This window comes from Quercus suber, unplaced genomic scaffold (assembly GCF_002906115.3).
Source record: "Quercus suber isolate HL8 unplaced genomic scaffold, Cork oak 2.0 scaffold_21, whole genome shotgun sequence".
In the NCBI taxonomy this organism is placed as follows: Eukaryota; Viridiplantae; Streptophyta; class Magnoliopsida; order Fagales; family Fagaceae; genus Quercus; species Quercus suber.
Window position 1 is genome coordinate 2,204,631 of NW_027069486.1, and position 20,433 is coordinate 2,225,063.

Here is a 20,433-nt window from a genome sequence, read left to right on the forward strand (position 1 = left end):
TTGCATTGCTGATTGTAGAATTGACAATGAAATCATATATATATGTATATATATATTTAGAACACTTGCTAAAAAATGTGACATATGTGAAACACAATTCTAGCAATAAAAAAAAAATGTAAGAGAATTTGATTAGTAATACCTGCATCATCACCCAAAATAACCAAAAACAACTATTTACAAAGAAATGTAAACAAACTAACAACCATTTATCACTTATTATCCTAAAGAAAAAAGATTTATGGTAGTAATTTTGTGTTTAATAGTTTTGGTTCTTTGAGTAGTGCTAACACAAAAGATTGTTGCCATTATCTTGATATAACCTTCTTAATTCTAATCAATTCAAGAACTTGTAAGAAGTTTACGCAGATGAATATAAGAAATAAGTACTAAAGAAATAAGTATTACACTAAAATATTTAAGGAGAATTATGGATTGAAGAGCAACATGCCGTAGCCAAATTGAACTTGGAATAAAAGATAAGTTTATGCTAAATAAGGTATGATGATTTAATTCATATAGAAGGGTACAAAATCATTGTGCTATGTCTTAATAAATACAAAGAACATATTCAACTCAGAAAAAGAGATATTTTTAAGCATTTTTTCCCCTTGAAAATGAGATAAGTTTAAGCTAACTGAGGTGACGTAATAATAGTTAGTGTGTGCGTGTGGCTAGCATGATTTGAATTAAGTTGTAGAATTTTCTAAGAACAAGTCACACCAAGGTATATGCTTCAATTGAGAGAATTTTTAAATCAAAAGTAATGGATATTAGGTTAACCATGGAAAACATAAATAAATATTGCATGCATGCCCATAGTCGTAAAATGGATACAATACGTAAACATTGTAAGTGTTCGTTTGACAAAAATTAATTTTACTAACTTATTTTACTATTTAGCTTATTTTTGCTACTATTCATGGGTCCCACTGCACTTTTTGGTACTATTTATAGGTCTCACTGTACTATTTCAACTAACTTTTACTTTTATCTACAATACTTTTAGTAAAAAATTTTCAGTTTCAGCAAAATAAGTGGATCACAAATAGACCCTTATTATCCCATAATTATTTCCTTGAAAATTATAAATGGCAAGATTTAGAGATTAGATCTTAAAATAAATTTTTTTAAAAAAAATCTTTAGTATGTTGGAATTACCATAATGTTATTTGCATTGTATTTTGTTGAAAAATTAATGAAAAAACCATATAAAGATTAGGTATAATCTCAAATACAAAGAAAAAGAGAAACACAAGGTATAATCCCAAATATAAAGGAAAAGAGAAACACCATACCTATGAATCATAATATTTTGTTTCCTCTCCCAAGGTATCCTAAGAAAGAAATTATAAATTAGCATATATTTAGACGAGATTAAAGGATTTTAGCAAGAATTTTTGTAGTATTTAATTTGAAAAATAACAAAGCTATTCAGAAAATAAAATAAACAAATGGGAGGCAAAAGACCATGTACTAAAACAAAATAAGAAATTAGCAAGATGGTAATGTATTTCGATATGATGGAAGTGATTTGGTAAACTATGATCAAGGAAGATAACCATTACTCAAAAGAAGAAGTAGAAAACATTTAAAATGCACCCCAAAAAAATAAAATAGAGTGAAGATCAAGGGTATTGTAAGCACATTGAGATACTTACCAAATTGATACGGTGATTTTTTGTTGAATTGTTATCTTTGATCGAAGAAATCATCTCAATATTAGTAAAGAAAATCTAGAGTTTCTTGATGGGTGTGTTTTCTTTTATTTTCTTCATGGGTGTGTTTTATACTATTCATTTTCATATGACAATTTATTTTGTCATAATGCACTTTGGCATAACTTAATATATGACCGTTCAAGAGAATGTGTAAGGTCATAAACTCATAATGCAATATTGGGTGTGTTTTCTACTATTCTGTTCATATGACAATTTATTTTGCCATAATGCACTTAGGAATAATTTATTGGGGCCTAAGAACCCGACGATCTCGGCCCACTTCATATTAAGCCCAAGGCCTATGCCGAGGATGAAGAATCACCCGAGAATGAGCGCGGAAAGCCCAAGTGGCCTAGGGAAATCACCGAGGGCGATCATGTCCTCGGACATCCGAGACCACAGAGAGGAAAGGCAGCACACCACCAAAGGTGGCCTCCCTGAGCACCCCAAGAAAAAGACAAGTAGGAGGGGCCATCCGTAGAAGCATGGTGGAGGAGTAATTTAAGAAGGAACTGTCACCTCCACATTAAATGCGCACAACTAATGCTCTGGTAGCATTAATGGAGAAATGACATCTGAGCAGTGCTGCCTCGGTCGCTACAACTCACAAGGGGTTTGGTAAAGCGGTTGATGGGACGGGTTGTCAGAGGGAGGCATAGATGATCAACAAGTGGAGGAAAGGGATCATTGGAGGAGGACTATATAATGGGAAGAAACAGGTCAAAAGGGGGGGGGGGGGGGGGGGGGGGGGGGGAACCATTCTCATGGAATAAATACTACGACCGAGTTCCTTGGATTGGGCCGAGGATAGACCTTCGAAGTTCGTCTATGTTCGATGGTGGTGAATATCATATTGGGCGTTGTCCGCGCGCTAAGGCCTAGTTCTCAAACCCATTCTCGACAAATTCATTGTATTGGGCTAATTGGGCTTGAGTCCATTCACCCCACGGTAGTGACGCTCAAACCCAGTCCTTACAATTTAGTATTTATATGTTCATTCAAAAGAATGTGTAAGGTCATAAGCTGATAATGCAATTTTGATTTTTTTTTTTTTTTTTTTATGTCCAATATTGAATATTTTAATATTGAATATATTTAGTATTATATATATATGTGTGTGTATATAATGTTAAATATATTGGAGTGTTAAGTGGTATTTCTATTTCTATCACGTCTCTATTACTATAAATTACCACCAACAAAGTGGTATGCTGAAGATAATCCCACCATTTGTAATTCTATATCACATGTTTGATAAAATGCTTATGAGAAGGGATAACAAAAAAGAAAAGGATGGTATGTCCAGTGAAGAATTCCTACTTTTTTTTTTTTTTTTTTAAATTTGAGATATTGTTATTATTTATAAATAATATATTGTATGACTACATGTTTTCAATGATAATAATAATAACATTATTATAGTCAGTAAGTTACACGTATTTAATTATAATTTTAGAATGTGGAAAGTCATCTTTAGATATTTAGATATTAATATTTTATTATAGTTGGTAAGTTACATGTATTTAATTATTATTTTAGAATGTGTAAAGTCATCTTTAGATATTAATATTTTTTTTTAAATATTTTTTTTTTAATAAAGATGTCGTGATTGCTGATGTGACTGAGCTGGAGCGTAGCAATAATAAATGCTACATTTCAGCTTTTAGAAATATATAGATATAGATTTTCTTATTCCTTAAGAGATGAGAAATTTAAATAATAAATTTGAAACTTATAAAATTTAGTTGTATATTAAGCAAATTTTTTTTTTTTTTTTTAGAATACTAAGTATTTTAACACACATACTCACAAGGAGGGGAAAAAAGTCTTGAAAAAACTGATAGTGGTATATATTAAACAAATATAATTCACTATAATAGAAGTTAGAAGAATGTGGTTCACTTTTAAAAAATATTAATCAAACACACAAAAAATAATAAAATGATATATTTGTAGAGATCAAAAAATTAAGGAAAAATACTTGTAATTTTTTTCTTTAAAACAGAAAATTCTTCAAGTAATTGTTACTTTTTATATATTACACCTTATTATATAATATTTATATTCCCATGTATCGCGTGGGTCTGCGGCTAGTTAAGTTAAAAAACCTAACACTTAAACACATATAACTAGACCGTTAAAACCACAAAACTCCACATGTGGACCCCATAAAATAAGTCTTGAATTGGTGAATTTATCAAAAAGTAATAAATTAATCTTCTATGGTATATATGTCTCATTAAAGCTTTACAATGGAACCTTCTCATAAAAAAAATAAAAAATAAAAACTTTACTAAGGAAAAGCCTATCTGAAAAGAAAAGAAAAAAAAATCAATGTAAAAAAAATAGTAAAGTATTCTAGCGTTTCTTCAAATGCCTTGTAATTGCCTCATTAAAATTCTTGCAAAGAAAAACCTTATGGGAAAAAACCTAGGCGTGGGAAAAAGAGTACAATCAACACATTCTTTTGAATATCTACTCCCCCTCATGAGTTCTTAAAACTTCAATTGCGATAATCTCTTAGTGATTTGAAGAAATAGCATAAATTGTTTACTTGACAAATCTCTATGAAATTGTAGTGTTGTCATAAGTAAATAAATATTTTATTTATGATTGACCTTTTTTGTAGATTAGAAAGATAATCTACATCTGCATATCCAACCAATTGTGGATTAGATCCATTTGAATAAAATAATCACATGTAAATCGTCCTATGGATGTGACATAATATATGCTTGATCTTATTCCAATGTCGTCAAGTTGGTACAGAACTATCTTATTAGCAAGTTGACTAAAAATGCTATGCCAGGTTTTGTAAGTTGTAAGATACATCTGGGCGTTGATTGCACTAAGATATGGTACTTCAAGACCAAAAATTTCTTCATTATCTAGGCGGAGAAAAGGGGTTTTCATGGCATCACATGACTGAATTACAATTGGAGTGCTTATAGGATGAGTTTTATCCATTGAAAAAGTGCTTCAAGACTCTTTCTATGTATGTTGAGTCCTAGGATGTGCATGGGTTAGGTTTTTTAATTCAACCCACCATGGTTAGGTTGGAAAAAATCCAACCTATCACAGGAGTCTAACCCTACCCATCACAGCTCACCCGAATCAAGATGGACCCATGAGTTGGAATTTTTTTTTTAATTTTTTTTTAATTGAGCATTAGAACAACACAAATATAAATAAGAGCAAATTTGTAAAATAATAAACCTAAGCATAGAAACAAACCAACACAAAATATTTTATTAGTGCTTCAAAGCTAGTAAAACATCATATAGTTATATCCCAACGCAAATGATAAATAAAAGAGTAAATAATAAAATTATATAATATATATATTAAATATAGGTGGGTCTAGTCGGGTTAGGCGAATTTGTGAATCTATTAACTCGCACCCCACTCGACCCATCGTAAAATTTTGTTTTGACAATCTAATCTAACCCACCAACCCCTATAAACTGACCGAACTTGGTCGGTTGGGTTGAATTGGGTTGGTTCTAGCAGATTTACGAACACACCCCTAAATTGTTGAATGATGAATAAGAATTCTATTTGGAAGATGTTAAATATATAAGCCACAACAATATTTTGTTTTATGAAGATCTTTTATCTCGAACTCATTTTATAAATAATTTACAATTTTTATGATCTCTTTTGGAGTCTCCACAAGGTTTATATAGAAGGAAAAAATTAGTAAGAACAAAGAAAAGTATACAACTATGAGTATTATATAAATATGAAACCTTGAAAGAGGTCATGCACACATTCTATTGATAAGATGATGTCTCTAGAGTACATTTAATAAACTGTGTGATACAATATATGCAGGAAAATGTTAAAAATATTACAGATTTTACTACAATGTAACAATAACTGTGATTAATATACTTTAACAATCCCATAAATAAATATTTGAATTTTGTCTTCATCTAACACATCAATTAGTAACCCAAATGTAGTAAAACTTTAACACTACATGTATCACAACTCATATATGTATATGGGCAATGACTATTTTAGTTCAAGAAATGGTGTACAGAGTTTGTAAGAGTAAAATAATAAAGTATACTTTGTTTCGGGTGTATGCTTCCTCCCCCTCACAGCTGGTGGGACTCATCAGTTGTGAGTCTCACCAGCTGTGAGGAGGGAGAAACATACACCCGAATTGGGTGTATTTTCTTGTATTAGAGACCTTTTCCTATGCGTGGGATATATTCCGTTGAAACTTCACAAAGAAGGCAAGGCCATTCATTGGTTACCACGTACAAGTCGGTAAAAACCGTAAAATAGGGAGACTAACGTAAAGGCAAAACCTTTCATTGGTGACCTCGTACCGCACTAACGCATACAGTACTAAAGCATACGCATCATTCAGCCTTTCAAGTTGCTATCCTACATTCCTATCTGTAAAAAATAAAAACAAAAGTTGCTTTGCCTTTTTTTCTTTTGAATAAGTTGCTTTGCCTAAGGCTATCTTTTACAACAAAGAAACAATTTTCTTCTTGGAAAACTCTCCAAGGTAAAATTCCATATTGGAAAGGGAGCTCTTACTGATCATTTGTGTTCAACTTCTTTATTTCCTGCATCGCGAATTATTGCTACACATATTTTCTTAATTGCTACGCACAGTTGAACACAACTTATAAAATCTTATTTTGAAAATAAAATTTAAGTAATAATTATGAAATAGTGAGTGTGATTTTACAATTTTAACTGAAATTATGTTTTGATTTCAAAACACGATTTTAGTTATGAATTTTGTACACTATACACTCAGTATGTTCTTTGAAGGAACTAGGTAATTTATACGTTTAGAACTTGTGAACTAAGTTTCTAAGTCATAGTGGTCCGTGATCCAGCAGACATTCACTTCACTCTTTCACTCTTTCCACAAGAAGAAGGTAATTAAGACCCCACATTTCTTTACTTTCCCATCTTTTAATGAATGAGACCAGTCTATAAAAATACTCCATCCTAGTTCACTCTTATGCATCACATACCATTTTCTCCATAGCACATCCACTATATCTCACTCTAGCTTTCTCTTGTTTTTTGCTCTCAAGTTTTGCTCCTTTCTATTAAAACATGGGAGAAGAAAGCTCACTTGTAGTAGCTCAAGCAGTCCAAGATGCACCCATCATTTCATCCTACAATGATCGTATTCGCCCACTCCTCGATACAGTTGACAGCCTCCGTCACCTTATGATCACAAGAGAAGGCATTCAGCTCCCCACCATTGTTGTGGTTGGGGACCAGTCCTCAGGAAAGTCAAGTGTTCTTGAATCACTTGCCGGTATCAACCTTCCCCGTGGCCAGGGAATTTGCACAAGGGTGCCTCTCATAATGAGGCTCATGCACCAGCCAACTCCTGAACCTGATCTTTCCTTGGAGTTCAATGGTAAAGTTGTTCGGACTGATGAAGAACATGTTTCTGAGGCTATAAATCAAGCCACAGAGGAGATTGCCGGGTTCGGGAAGGGGATTTCCAACGCTCCTTTGACATTGGAGGTGAGAAAAAACGGTGTGCCTGATTTAACTATGGTTGATCTTCCTGGAATTACTAGAGTGCCAGTCCATGGTCAGCCTGAAAACATCTATGACCAGATAAAAGATATTATCATGGAGTATATCACTCCTGAAGAGAGTATTATACTCAATGTTCTATCTGCAACAGTGGATTTCACTACTTGTGAATCTATCAGGATGTCACAGATGGTGGACAAGACTGGTGAACGGACTCTTGCTGTTGTTACTAAGTCTGACAAGTCTCCTGAAGGCCTTCTTGAGAAGGTTACTGCTGATGATGTCAATATTGGGCTTGGCTATGTCTGCGTAAGGAATCGGATAGGAGAAGAATCTTATGAAGAGGCGCGAGTGGAAGAGGCTAGACTTTTTGAATCACATGCTCTGCTTTCCAAGATTGATAAATCTATTGTGGGGATTCCTGTCCTGGCACATAAGCTGGTGCAAATTCAAGCAGCTAGTATAGCTAGAAATTTGCCAGCTATTGTGAAGAGCATTAATGACAAGTTGAACTTGAACGTTGCTGAGGTGAAAAGAATGCCCCAGAAGATGTCATCTCTTACAGAGGCAATGACAGCTTTCATGCAGATTATTGGATTAGCCAAAGAATCATTGAGGAAAATTCTTGTGAGAGGAGAATTTGATGAATACCCAGATGAGCAAAACATGCATTGCACTGCTCGGTTGGTTGAAATGTTCAACCAATTCTCCGATGAACTTCACAAGCATGCTGAAAGTGACCCTGCAGAGAAATTTTTGATGGATGAGATTATGGTTTTGGAGGAAACCAAGGGTATTGGACTGCCGAATTTTCTTCCCCGCTCTGCCTTCCTTACGATCCTACAGAAAAGGGTGAAAGGCATATCTAGCATTCCAACTATTTTTGCTGAGAAGGTCTGGAGTTATGTTGAGGAAATTGTTATTTCTGTCATGATGCACCACTCTGAACACTATTACCAGCTTCAGCTGTCTTTCAGGCGTGCTGGACATAATCTAATAGCCAAGATGAAAGAGCGCTCTATCAACTGGGTCATGGAAATCGTTGAAATGGAGAAGCAGACGGATTATACCTGTAATCCAGATTACTTATCTGATTGGAATAAATTAATGGTTCAACAGGATGCCTTCATGACGTACGTCTTGACTAACGTAGATTGTCCTTCAATAATAAAGCTTGAAGGTTTCGGTGAGATTGACGTTAGTCATCTAAAGAAATATTCTCATGTTCTACAACAGGCTTTTGATTTGAAGATGAGAATGACAGCTTATTGGAAGATTGTGTTAAAGAGATTGGTTGACTGTATGGCTCTACATTTACTGCTCAGTATTGGGAACTTGGTCAGCAAAGAGTTTGAAGCAGAGATTGTTAATGAGTTAATGGGACCTGGTGGTGGGATTGAAAGGATGCTCGAGGAGTCACCTGCAGTTGCTTCAAAGCGACAGAAAATAAACAAGAGTATACAGCTGCTTAAAAAGTCCAAAGAAGTGGTTGCCAAGATCATGGACAAGATCGGTACCTATAATGATTAGGCTCTTTGCTATGTTATTTTAAATAATTGCTATGCTTTCCTGTTAACAGTGTAGTTTGCAATATATGTATTTGGTTTTGTTTTCCTTTCTATGTATTTGGTTTGTTTCACTTGAAACGGTGTGAGTTTATTATCTTTTTGTTGGTGGGGAGAACCAATTTTAATTTCATGAACCTACTTAGTAGTTTTAATTTCTTCATATCTGTGAGTTCTCTGTATTTCAAGATTACAAAACCAATTATATGTTTAGAGTACTGAAGAAATCCTCATAATACTAAGAAGCATTCTGAGAAAATTAGCTTCTTATAATGCATTCTTTGATTATTAAATATATATATATATATATATATATATATATAATAGAAGAATGAAATGATTGGTTATGGACTTCTTATAATGCATTCTTTGATTATTAAATATATATATATATATATATATATAATAGAAGAATGAAATGATTGGTTATGGTCATTTGCAATAATAGGGTAGATGAGGTGAAGTCTGTTAAATAGAGGATCACTTCCTTGGAATTGGGTAGTGGCTTATGACTATAACTACAGGATGTGGAACAGTTTAAGGCAACCAAACAAAAAGATTAATTACCTATTGATGGAAACAAACTGAAACTACATTTACATTTAAAATCATGCCTTAATCTAAATCAATCAAGCTTTAACCTAAATCATAATAACTCGTTGATTCAATCTTTTCCCCCCTTGAATCAACCTATGCCCTGTTGAAGAACTTCCTTTTGGGTTTGTACGGTTGAAAGAATCTTGGATGTTTCTACCCATGGAAATTAAGGAGCAAAAATTTAGAATTAGCAACCTTAATAAATTGATTGTCAACTTTATTTAGGCTCACTTAATGGTATGAAGGTAAAGACAATGATTTGCTAACCAAATTTAGAGTTTGAGCTTACAAGACCTTAAAATTGAATAGATTTCTGGGTTTGGGATTTCATATGGATCTCATAGTCATTTCATATTTTGCATTTAAAAAAAAAAAAAAAAATTTAGAGCTCAGGTATTTCTATGCTAACAATGTTTAGTACATTGGCCAATTTACATAGTCAACCCAAGATTTCTGCCAAAAGGGGCACTACCATCACTAGCTTCAAGTTGACTAAAACTGTTGCCGTATGAACAGGCAACCCCCCATGCAGCAGAGAACATTTTTCTTTTCCTCAAACTTCTCATAAGAATACAAAGGAAAACATCCATTAACCCGGAAAGCATGGATGTTATCAAATAGCAGTGTCAATTGCACTTCCACAGTTATAAATTCAATGTGGTAGAACCAATGTGATTGGTTGAACATTGTAATGCAAAACATTATGTAATTTTGTATATAACTTCCACTTTGAGCTAACAGTTAGTACCAAGATGACACTTTTAGAAGGATAAGCCACAGAAGCAGCGCATGAACTGCCATATCAAATGTTTTAATCATGTAAAGGGGCAATTTCTACTCAAATATATATTCAGCTTCATTTCACAGCTTATTTTCTTAAATTTTCTTCTTTTTTTTCCTAAGTTGACAAGAATATACAAGAAGCTTTATGAAACACATATTTTGCAACCAGGGGATTCAATATATTTTCTTATCATTAGACAATATTTTTTTCATCTTGACGGCCAATGTAATGGTTACCTAACCCAGAATTAAGATTGATTCGATAATGTAGTGGAAGAGCCAATCCATGTTGCATCCGATGAATGAATGATACTCTGGGTGTCATCTGAGCCCTGTCCCATGATCTGATCAAAGTATTCTCTTAGGGCCTTAAATCTCAAATCATCACCATAAATACTTGGATCCATGATCAACTCATGAACAGCAGTTTGGCCTTCAAGCATGCTTACTACGGCAGACATGGTAGGCCGAAGTGTTGGTGATGGATTAGTGCATAATAGAGCTACTTTCATAATTTTTACTGCCTCTTCTTTACTGAAATTAGATTTTAAGTTTAGATCCACCAAATCCATCAAATTCCCCTTTTGTTGTGAAACAAGGGCCTGTAAAAGAATATAGAAGAAAATGGAAAGAAGAAATTAATTAGCATTATATATTGAGCAAAACAATACAAATCTTAAACGATAAGATAATAATTTACTAAAGCCAAATACAAAAAACTTGTTCTTAAAAAGAAACTATATCTAAAAAGGCTTCTAATGAAAATAAAAGTGAAATTTGTGATAGATTCATGCTATTCTTATATTGCCAACACTAACTCAATTTAACATTTTCATTTTATATCATTATTCAGGTCACCCCTCTGCCCACCAAAAAATAAAATAAAATAAAAAAAAGAAGAAAGAAAATTGTATATATGGAATGCTTAGCTCTTTAAATGTTTTAATCAGAACTTAGTAAATGTTATTTGGTTTCAATGAAGATAAGTCTTGTGCAAAATGGCACTTAAATCTGGATTGGTAAATAAACGCACAATATAGGGCCAAATAAAGAAGTCCCAAAAAAAGTGACAGGGTCTCAAAGCCGCCTTTAGTTTCAATTATAAGACAATTTTGATGAAGATCTATCTTACCCAATCTAGAAGGCATACAAAATTTTCATTTGGTCGATATTTCATGTTGTTCTTCCCAGCGACAATTTCCAATGCAACAATCCCAAAACTATATACATCTGCTTTATATGTTAAATATCCCCATAATGCATATTCTGGTGCCATGTATCCTCTGCACAGAAAGATCATTCGATTAGTCAGGTTTCACTGGAATGAGGTTACAAGCTTCTCTAACAAACAAATCCATGACAAAATAGTTTTAGGTAACTAGATTTCCTATCATAATAATTTTATTTCCATTTTGGCAAGCAATTATGCCATTAAAAAAGCTAGCATTATTTAATCACAAATTTGTTTCACATGAAAGAAACTTCACCTAAAACAAGACATGTACCGTTAACAATTGCAAGCCTTGGAAGGGGGTGACTCTATTTCTCTACCTACCACTGATATTGCCACTTTGCAAGTTGATAATTGATTTAGTCATGCACCATTAGCCATACAGGAAAGCAGAATAGAAATTAAAATTTCTCTATATTGCTTAATCCTTGTATAAAAAGGTAAAAATTTAGAGGTAGCATTCACCATATGAAATTTAATTTTTGAATAAAACAGAAATTTCTCATCCTTCTGTTTTATTCTGCAGTTTCTATTTGATAAGAAGTTTGAGATGTTGCTTCAATACATATAAAACTGAGGTAAACTAACTTTGCAGATTATTCCTGTATCTATCATGTAAATGATTTGTAAAGCAGGAATACTAAATAGGAGTACAATTGGGTAGCATATGCATATGGCTAATATAAATAAAGCTCCTACTAATACTTAAAGTGAGGACTTTCCCATAGTACTGTGTATACTTGAACTTGTTTATGGAGACTTCAATTGCTGCCTTATTCTGGTTTTCTTTTAGGAAAGCAACTCGAAATTAGAGCCATTAAGATTCATATTTGTCAAAAAAAGAACACAAGAAAAATCTAAGTTCAGAATGAAGGAAGAAAGAAAGGTAGCTCACACAGTTCCTGCAACTCGGGTGCTAATGTGGCTGTTCTCCTCTTCGTAAAGCTTGGCCAGCCCAAAGTCAGAAATCTTAGGATTAAGGTCCCCATCCAGTAGTATATTGCTAGTCTTGATGTCCCTATGAACAATTTTCAGGGGTGATTCCTCATGCAAGAAAGTCAGACCTCTTGCTATGCCAAGACATATTTTTTTCCTTGTAGGCCAGTCCAATTTCAGTCGGCTTTCCTCTGGACCAGCAATGTAGATAGCTCAATCAATGATATCCAAATTTTAGTTCAACCTATAGGTCCTATATGATTCATGGAAATTGACTCCTACTCTTTTCAAGTCAAAATAATAATATACCAAAGATGAAAGATTAAGCTTACCAAATAATGCGTGTTCAAGGCTATTGTTTTCCATGTATTCATATACCAACAATAACTGATTTCGTTCAACACAGCATCCATACAGTCTAACAAGATTCGGATGTTGTAATCCAGAAATCATGCCTATTTCATTCACAAATTCATGATTCCCTTGCTTTGATTTAGAAGAAAGTTGCTTAACTGCAATTATGGTACCATCTAACAAAGTGCCCTGCATTGACAGTATAATTTGCGATATTGGTTATGTTTGAGGTCTATCTGGACAAGTGAAAATGTGAAGGGAATAAGAGAAAAAGGTATTAAATGCATTCATGCAAAGATAGAAGACCATGATGGAGTTGTAGATTACCTTGTATACAGCTCCAAAGCCACCTTGCCCTAGCTTGTTTGCAGCATCAAAATTGTTAGTTGCAGCTTTAATTTGCCTGAATGTAAAAAAACCAGTTTGCAGATCTAGGCCTCTCAGTTCTGTATGGAACAAGTTTCAGATATTAGAATACATCTTAAAAATTTACAAGACTGCTTCATTAGTATTCTGACTAGTCAATGATATCAATTCTAAGTTACCTTGTTCCCTTGATGTCCTGCCTCCCAAACATCCCTTCCACCAAAGAATTCCTAAAATCAGGAGGATAAGGCTTGACACCAAAACTACAGTTCCAACTGTGATGAGTATCTTCTTTTTTCTATCATCAGGAGGGTTGAAATCTACATAGAAGGAAAGTAGCAAAGAATAGTGATTGTAAAACTGCATTCAGTTTTGTACATTGTACTGTAAAGGCATACACATAGGTGGATCTCATGTAAAACCAGATACTATTATTATTATTATTATTATTATTATTATTATTATTTTGAGAAGATAAAACCAGATACTATTATATGATTCAAAACACAGGTTAGGTAATAAAAAATGGAATTAGAGAGGAAAAAGGAAAAAAAAAAAAAAATCTTTGTATGTCTTCCACCCAGCTGCACATTAACATTGTTTCAAGTATTTTACTTTGCATCCAGTAGTTTTGGGGACTGCTTCTCCATACACCATACAATAAGAATATATTACTTTCTAGTTTCAGAAAATAGAAACATTCAAAACTCAAAAATGAAAGAGTGAGAGTGAGAAATGCCTGACCATGTAAAAGAAGGAATACAGAACATACAACTTTTGTACTTACCAGCATCTATGGAGATAGCTGATATAAGAGGACCATATGTTCCTCTCTTTGGGACATCCGTTGTCCCTTTCCCAGACCAGTGAAAGCGGATCTCCAAAATTTTATTCTCAACAAATGCTGTAAAGTTCCTGACAACTGCTTTGTCAACTCCTTGTGCTTCCTTTTCAATATCAAAATCCTTGAGCACCAGTTCTTCCTACAACAACGTATTTAGGTTAAATTATCGTCTATAGCATTTAGGGAAGAAAAATGATCTGACTGACTTCCAGTACCTGGATATAAACATCAAAGATCCGTCTTCCAACACTGAAAAAGGATCTGTTGTCTCTAAATATAATCTCAGCAAAGTGAAGTTTCACAGTATAATTTCCATTTGCCAAACAGCGTGCATAATATGTGAGAGAAAGAGGAGAGAGGCGTGCATCCATGTACAATTCAGAGTCATTCATTTTGAGTACAGATTCATTTGTTGCTATGTAGTCAAGAGAGCTACTCCAAACATCCCAAAAATCTCCAGTGCTACTAAAGCCCCAACTATCATCCGTCATCATGCGAACAAATTTTGCTGCACCTCCTAGCTCTAAATCTGCTTCATATTTGACGTTTCCAATGGTGGTTGCTTTTCCACCACAATTTATATTCAAAGAATACTGATCTAGAGAGCACCAAAGTAATCAGATACAATCAAACAAAACAGGAGATATTCAATTATCAATAATAATTTAATCTTCTTTGTTTTATTAATAACAAAATCATTGATGAGTAAGGTGTGATATTGATAATTGAAGCATCAAAATGCTAGTTTGATTCTAGCATATATTTACCTTTTGAACATGGATTATTCTTCAGACATTCTGTAAGAATTCTAGATTAAAATGAAGCATAAGGAAGAAGAATTAGCATATTTAAAAAAAAGGAAATGATAAATAAAATTATAAAATCTGCCCTCCTTAGAAGTTAAATAAATTAGAAGCTTACGAGTTGTCCCGACTAGAAAAGCTTCTGTACAAATTTCTGTTGAATAACAAATGAGTTACTTTTCAAAAAAAAAAAAAACTGAAGTAAATGAATAAAGCAAAGTGTTGAAAGCTCAAGTAGGTTGATTTTAATAGGAAAAAGTTTCTTACAAGGTGTCTGGACAAGTGTTTGGTGCAGAGCTTTCAGAAAAATTATTGTAAGAGATATCTATTTGACTGCATGAAAACATAATTTCCTTTAATCTTCCAAAACATAAAATTAAATATTCATGAATTTTGATATAAATTGATTTTAATGCTACAATTGATCTGATATTTCATGAATTTTGATATAAATTGATCTTAATGCTACAATTGATCTAATATGTACAGAAGTTGAAAGAGGAAATTTGAGAGTTATATACAAACTTATGACCATATTAACCATCAATTTAGGTCCACTCGGCCACTCCCACTGAGCATTTCTAGATAAAAAACATTGAACAATGGAAAAAAAATAATGGTGTTCTTTCAAGGTGATGTTACATGGAGAAAAATGCAAATTAAGCTGCAAGAAAAATGGGATTATTAACCCATTCTGTGGAGAATTTTTTCTGCATCTTACCCCTAAAGAGGTCACGAAATGAACCATTATCTACTGTTGCAAATAAAGAATATAAATGAATGGAAATATCATGCAAATTCAGTGTAGAAGTTAAGATGGAAAACATACTAGCGGCTATCTCTGCCCTTAATCCAGTCTGGAATTGGCCCACTGAGCAAGTTTTTTGTCAGATATCTATCCAATGAGCATCAAATCATCAAATTGTGATTAGAAACACAAATATTGTAACTGTTTCAAATGTACATAAAAGAAAATTTATTTTTAAACTTTTGTGAGCCGACTCTATTTGTATGAAACCTTTCAGACATATGACTTTGTGCCATAATGTTTCATTCCAAAAACCTTTCAGACAAACAGGCTCTTACGCTATGTTGGTAAATCAACAATCTCAAAAGTTTAAATTGTTTTAGGAAGCAGGCCAACATAGTACGTCCAGCTTAACATAAATGGCCCCAGGATCAGGCAGTAAGCTGGCCAACGCATGAATTTAGATTGCTTACATGGTGTCCAAACTAGTTAGAACTTCCAAATTTGGAATGTTTCCATCCAAGCTGTTGAAGCTAAGATCCCTGCAAAAGGAAAAAGCAGATGTCAGTACGCTAAATAACTGTCCAAGTCAACATGGTGAACTTAGAGACATGCTTGTTCCCTAAATTTGAATGGACCTAGAAAATAACATAAATTTAGGTATGGCAGATTGATGGAGGACTGATAATATGTTCACATACTTAATATACGGAGCTATAAATCTATTATAGTTTCCATTCATAATTGAAGAGTACTAAGCATGTATCTGACAAGGGCATTTCTGTACTGAGTTACTCAAGTAGGCACCAGTCAAATGGTCTTTAAACAGGTGGCAGCTAATAGCATGGGTACAAGCATCTAGAATTTTTCCAATTACACACACTACAAAACAAATTTTCATGTATAGTGTAAAACACCTAAACAACTAGTCTCAACTTTAATTCTTCTTGAATGACCTCACAAATTGTCTCAATCCCTGTCATATTATGGAAACTGACAAAAGTATACAGCTAGTCCTCCAAACTTTACTTATTATTCATATTTCATATGACCTCTCTCAATTTTAAGTTACTAGTCTTTCTTTCCTATCATGAATTTTGGGCTCCACCTGACACTTCTATCAATGTATTATGTACTATAACATTTTCAGTTTCTCACACCCACGTTGGAGAGTGTAATAGGTTTTCATGGTATATACCAAATTAATGAGATTAAAGGTCTTCTTAAACATCATAATGTCATTATCGTTCTTATCTGTAGATATCCTTGGCTAACATTCTGTCTTAGCAGTTTAAATTACAATCACTAGATGAAAGAGGCAATAAATTCAGATCATATCTCTTCAGATACTTATTCTAATACTATACAATAATCTATTTATCAAGCTAGGAATAAAAGGTCTCAAAATTTCTTGTCTCAAAAATTAGAATTTAGCAAGTTATCAATTGCTAGCTTAAGTCCACACATTTTGAACTTTAATACCTTTCAAGTGTTAATATTTTTCTCAATAGTTATTAATCTTTTTGTAATTCACTAAAAATTAAAGAGAAGAATGAACAGAGGAATTACAAAATTTTCAGCTGTGTCATTCCTGATATATATCCAGGGATTTGTCCTGAGATATTACAGCTTCTCAACATCCTGAAACATAAACCAACTTCATATAAGCAAAATTGCAATAACAAGTGTATTATTCTAATTGCAGATAATTTTACAACATAAAAACCTTACAATCTTATCAGGCCTCCCATGTTACGTAGGTTCGGGAAAAGTGAACCCGCTCCATGTAAGTCACTAATCCTTCTGCATGATATTGCACCATCAATAACTGTTATTTTCTTTGGCTATAAATTTTATTAGTTTAAAATCACATGAAATTATTGTAGAGATTATGCAACTCAATAAATTTTAACATAGAACACGGAACTCACAGCACTGTTAAATTGCTTAGGACCGAAATGCTAGGAGGAATGGGCCCCTCAAGACCACTAGCTTCAATCTCTCTGTTGAGGACATAATTACAATGGATTTAGATTAAACTTGAGACTTTTAAGTAGAAATGCTTTACATAAAATTGAAGGAATATCACATACAATGTCTGAAGTTGTTTCCAACTTTGAAAGGAATCAGGCATTCTTCCAGTGAAGTTGTTACTGCTAATCCTACTGCATATGGGCCAGATAGAAACAAGATAGAATGAAATACAAACCTGATCATTTTTCAACAAAAAAAATCAAGAGTTACAGATAGTACAGAAATTGAAAAGTTTACAACCACTTACAGTATTTTTAATTTGGTCAAATTAGTAAGAGCTACTGGCAACTCTCCCATGAGATTGTTAGCACTAAGAACACTGCAGTAAAAAACGAAACTTAAGACCAGTTCAACATACGCTATTGTTATGTTATGAAACTCATTGAGAATTCAGAAATGACTAATCAAATGTGATTTAAAGATAAAGAAACACTAACAGCAACTCCAAGTCAACCAAGTTTGCAAGCCCAGGGGGAACAGGGCCAGAGAACAGGTTGCTTTCGATGGTCCTGAAATACAGTCCAAAATTACAGACAGCAGAGCTTTAACAAATGAATTGTCAAAATTATTTAACATAGAGAACCAGAGCATACAGAGCTTTAAGAGTGGTAATATTTGCCAAGTAGTCAATACGTCCTGATAAGTTGTTTGTACTGATGGACCTGCACTTGAGTCATTTCATTAGTTTAATAATTAGCTTTTACTAGCTAACCTTGGACTTGAAAGTGTAGTGAGTCATTTACAGATATTCCAACTTCAATGAAGCCCATTCTCGTGGTATCATTCCACTAAGGTAGTTTCTATTCAAATCACTGTCAGCAAGAGGAAAGTATGCTGTAAGTAGAAGCTTATAGTCTAATTTGCTGGCTAACAAGAAAAACAAATAATTGGAAGCCCTTCTTACATTTTCTTAAGGTTGGGTAGCTTAACCAAAGATGGTGGAAGTATACCAGCAAGATCCTGCCCTTTCAGAAATCTGTATAACAATGATTAAAGTAAAATAAAAAATAGACAGAGATTACAATTTTACGTAACAATTTCAAAGTAATGACTTAGCTTAAATTCAATGACTAAAAAAGAGAGAAAAATTTAGCAAAATAAAGAAATAGGTGTTTATCTAATTTTCAACTAAGTTACACATCTTATTCAAATATTCATTGCTATTATTTTCCATTAACCTTCATAAGAAAATTTAATAGAATAACTTTTGTGTTATATGAGCAAAGGGAGTGTACATGCTAACCACGTGGCATACACCACCTGTGTTGGAGCAATTGCAGATGATAGAATTATTGTACAATGGCCTCTGACTTGAAGCTTGTGTAATCCAGCTTGAGTCATTGCATGGATTTACTTTGAAATTCCAGTCTTTCTTCCCCAACTGTGTAGCTATTTCTTGAAGGGCTTCCACTGCACACATCAAACACATCAACTTCTCTACCAGGATTTTTTTCTTACCTAAATAGTTGCTAAGTATGCCTATTAGTGGAATGAACGTGCCAATAGTGCAGCTGAGAAAAAAAGTTAACCAGACAGCTGTTTCAAATCCTAAATTCAAATAATGCCTCGGTTATGAGGAATATCTCATTGCCTTTACCCTGTCAAGCTTGTTGTGGGTTTCCGGTGTAAACAAATACTTATTGAAAGGACAAAATTCATGCTCTATGAAAATACCTAGGGAATTTTCTTTGTGTTGGGTAAAATTGCTGAAGTTAAGGCCTATTACTCCTAATTCTGTAAGCACCTAATTGGGAATGGAATGGTTTTGTTCAGATTGAGTAATTGGCACATTAGAGAACTTCTCATTACCAAATGTGGTCCTAGGATAGTTTATGATGCATCAATCCCATCAGTGACTTAGGTCCCTTATTTTTATTATTATTATTATTTTTTTTTTTATAAAAAAAATAAAGTTGAACTGTTATGTGGGATTCTGTAAGAGAAAGAATCATAACTAGAGTGGTCTCATTTAATTTGGTTTCTCAAAGCAAATCCAAAGCATGGTTTCATAATTCTACAATCGACCCATTTCATGTGACCAGATATGGCGACGAAGAAGGTAAAAGTCATGTCTTGGTTTCTCTGTGATGATCCTTGAAATTCAGTTTCACTATGGGGTGTCTTATTGCAGTGCTAAAAAGGCTAATTAAATAGTATGAGAAGCATGTCAAGCCTTTAACTACGTGAGGCCAAGTTATAACACAGAGGCAATAAGGATGCTGCTAACAGCTAATACAAACTTCATTAAGATGAAAAAACTGAAACTTCAATATACTGATTTCCAATTCCATCAATTTGAGCTTGCTTACCAAAATAACATATAAATATATATATAAACAAAAAGTACCTTCACTATCAGGAAGACTCCCTGTTGCTTGTGCTTCAACTTGGTTTGCTCCTGTGCACATAAACACAATTACAAACCCAATTAAGCTAAACATGGTCACTGGAATACAAGCAAGCTTTGCCATCTTCCCCTCCAAAAATCCCACTGGGTATTGAGTATTGACAGCCCCACTTTCTCAAACACTCTCTACAAAACTCTCTCTCTCTCTCTCTCTCTCAATATCTCTCCCTAAATCTTTGCAAACACGCCGCACTTTTGTGCAAGACCCATTAAAGGCAAAACTGCATGTGTACAGCTTATCCAATCTGCACTATTCTTTTTCCTTCAAAACTGTATATGTTTGATGTGTCATGCCAATGACAATTTAATCATTAAGTACTATTTTATTATGGGTGTCAGAATATTTATTGGAATCGATGGGTTTCTTCTTTTTTTCTTTTTTTTTTATAAGAAATCAAGAAAATTTCAATTAAAAGTGCATATGTTTACAAGTTTTTGTTCGTATATTGCTTTTACTATATAGTTTTATGAGTTGTATTACAACTTTTTGTGGAAACTTTGTGCGTAAAACACTT

The 20,433-nt window shown here is 33.4% G+C and overlaps 2 protein-coding genes across 5 annotated transcripts; one reads left to right on the plus strand and one right to left on the minus strand.

The window, feature by feature from the left end:
• The first annotated feature begins 6,044 nt into the window (after positions 1-6,044).
• On the plus strand, positions 6,045-8,978 carry LOC112025425 (dynamin-related protein 4C). Of its 2 annotated transcripts, none has more exons than XM_065764093.1 (2): positions 6,045-6,246; positions 6,791-8,978. In XM_065764093.1, exon 2 carries the CDS (start codon positions 6,813-6,815, stop codon positions 8,778-8,780), a length of 1,968 nt encoding a protein of 655 aa, XP_065620165.1. In that variant the 5' UTR covers positions 6,045-6,246; positions 6,791-6,812; the 3' UTR covers positions 8,781-8,978. The 2 variants fall into 2 exon arrangements, with proteins under 2 accessions (XP_065620165.1, XP_023913865.1); XM_024058097.2 differs by lacking the exon at positions 6,045-6,246 and adding an exon at positions 6,277-6,628.
• A 1,109-nt stretch (positions 8,979-10,087) lies between these two features.
• LOC112025424 (probable LRR receptor-like serine/threonine-protein kinase At1g07650) lies at positions 10,088-20,267 on the minus strand. Of its 3 annotated transcripts, XM_024058096.2 has the most exons (24): positions 19,859-20,267; positions 18,747-18,921; positions 18,416-18,487; positions 18,255-18,323; positions 18,105-18,173; positions 17,949-18,020; positions 17,759-17,830; positions 17,571-17,642; positions 17,409-17,480; positions 17,209-17,280; positions 17,047-17,118; positions 15,951-16,019; positions 15,559-15,624; positions 14,997-15,062; positions 14,848-14,883; positions 14,694-14,734; positions 14,142-14,524; positions 13,870-14,065; positions 13,262-13,402; positions 13,044-13,162; positions 12,695-12,905; positions 12,322-12,553; positions 11,328-11,478; positions 10,088-10,797 (listed from the first exon to the last, which is right to left on the minus strand). In XM_024058096.2, exons 1-24 carry the CDS (start codon positions 19,980-19,982, stop codon positions 10,444-10,446), a joined length of 3,006 nt encoding a protein of 1,001 aa, XP_023913864.1. In that variant the 5' UTR covers positions 19,983-20,267; the 3' UTR covers positions 10,088-10,443. The 3 variants fall into 3 exon arrangements, with proteins under 3 accessions (XP_023913864.1, XP_065620171.1, XP_065620169.1); XM_065764099.1 differs by lacking the exon at positions 19,859-20,267 and having other exon boundaries at positions 18,772-18,860; XM_065764097.1 differs by lacking the exon at positions 19,859-20,267 and having other exon boundaries at positions 18,755-18,841.
• Between the last annotated feature and the right edge of the window lie 166 nt (positions 20,268-20,433).

Coding starts and splice junctions, on each gene's coding strand:
- LOC112025425 (XM_065764093.1), top strand. CDS start 6,813: ATGGGAGAAGAAAGCTCACTTGTAGTAGCTCAAGCAGTCCAAGATGCA.
- LOC112025424 (XM_024058096.2), bottom strand. CDS start 19,982: ATGGCAAAGCTTGCTTGTATTCCAGTGACCATGTTTAGCTTAATTGGG. Junction 18,174..18,254: donor TCATTGAAGTTGGAATATCT/GTAAATGACTCA, acceptor ACTCAAGTGCAG/GTCCATCAGTACAAACAACT. Junction 14,066..14,141: donor TCTTTGATGTTTATATCCAG/GTACTGGAAGTC, acceptor ACGTTGTTGTAG/GAAGAACTGGTGCTCAAGGA.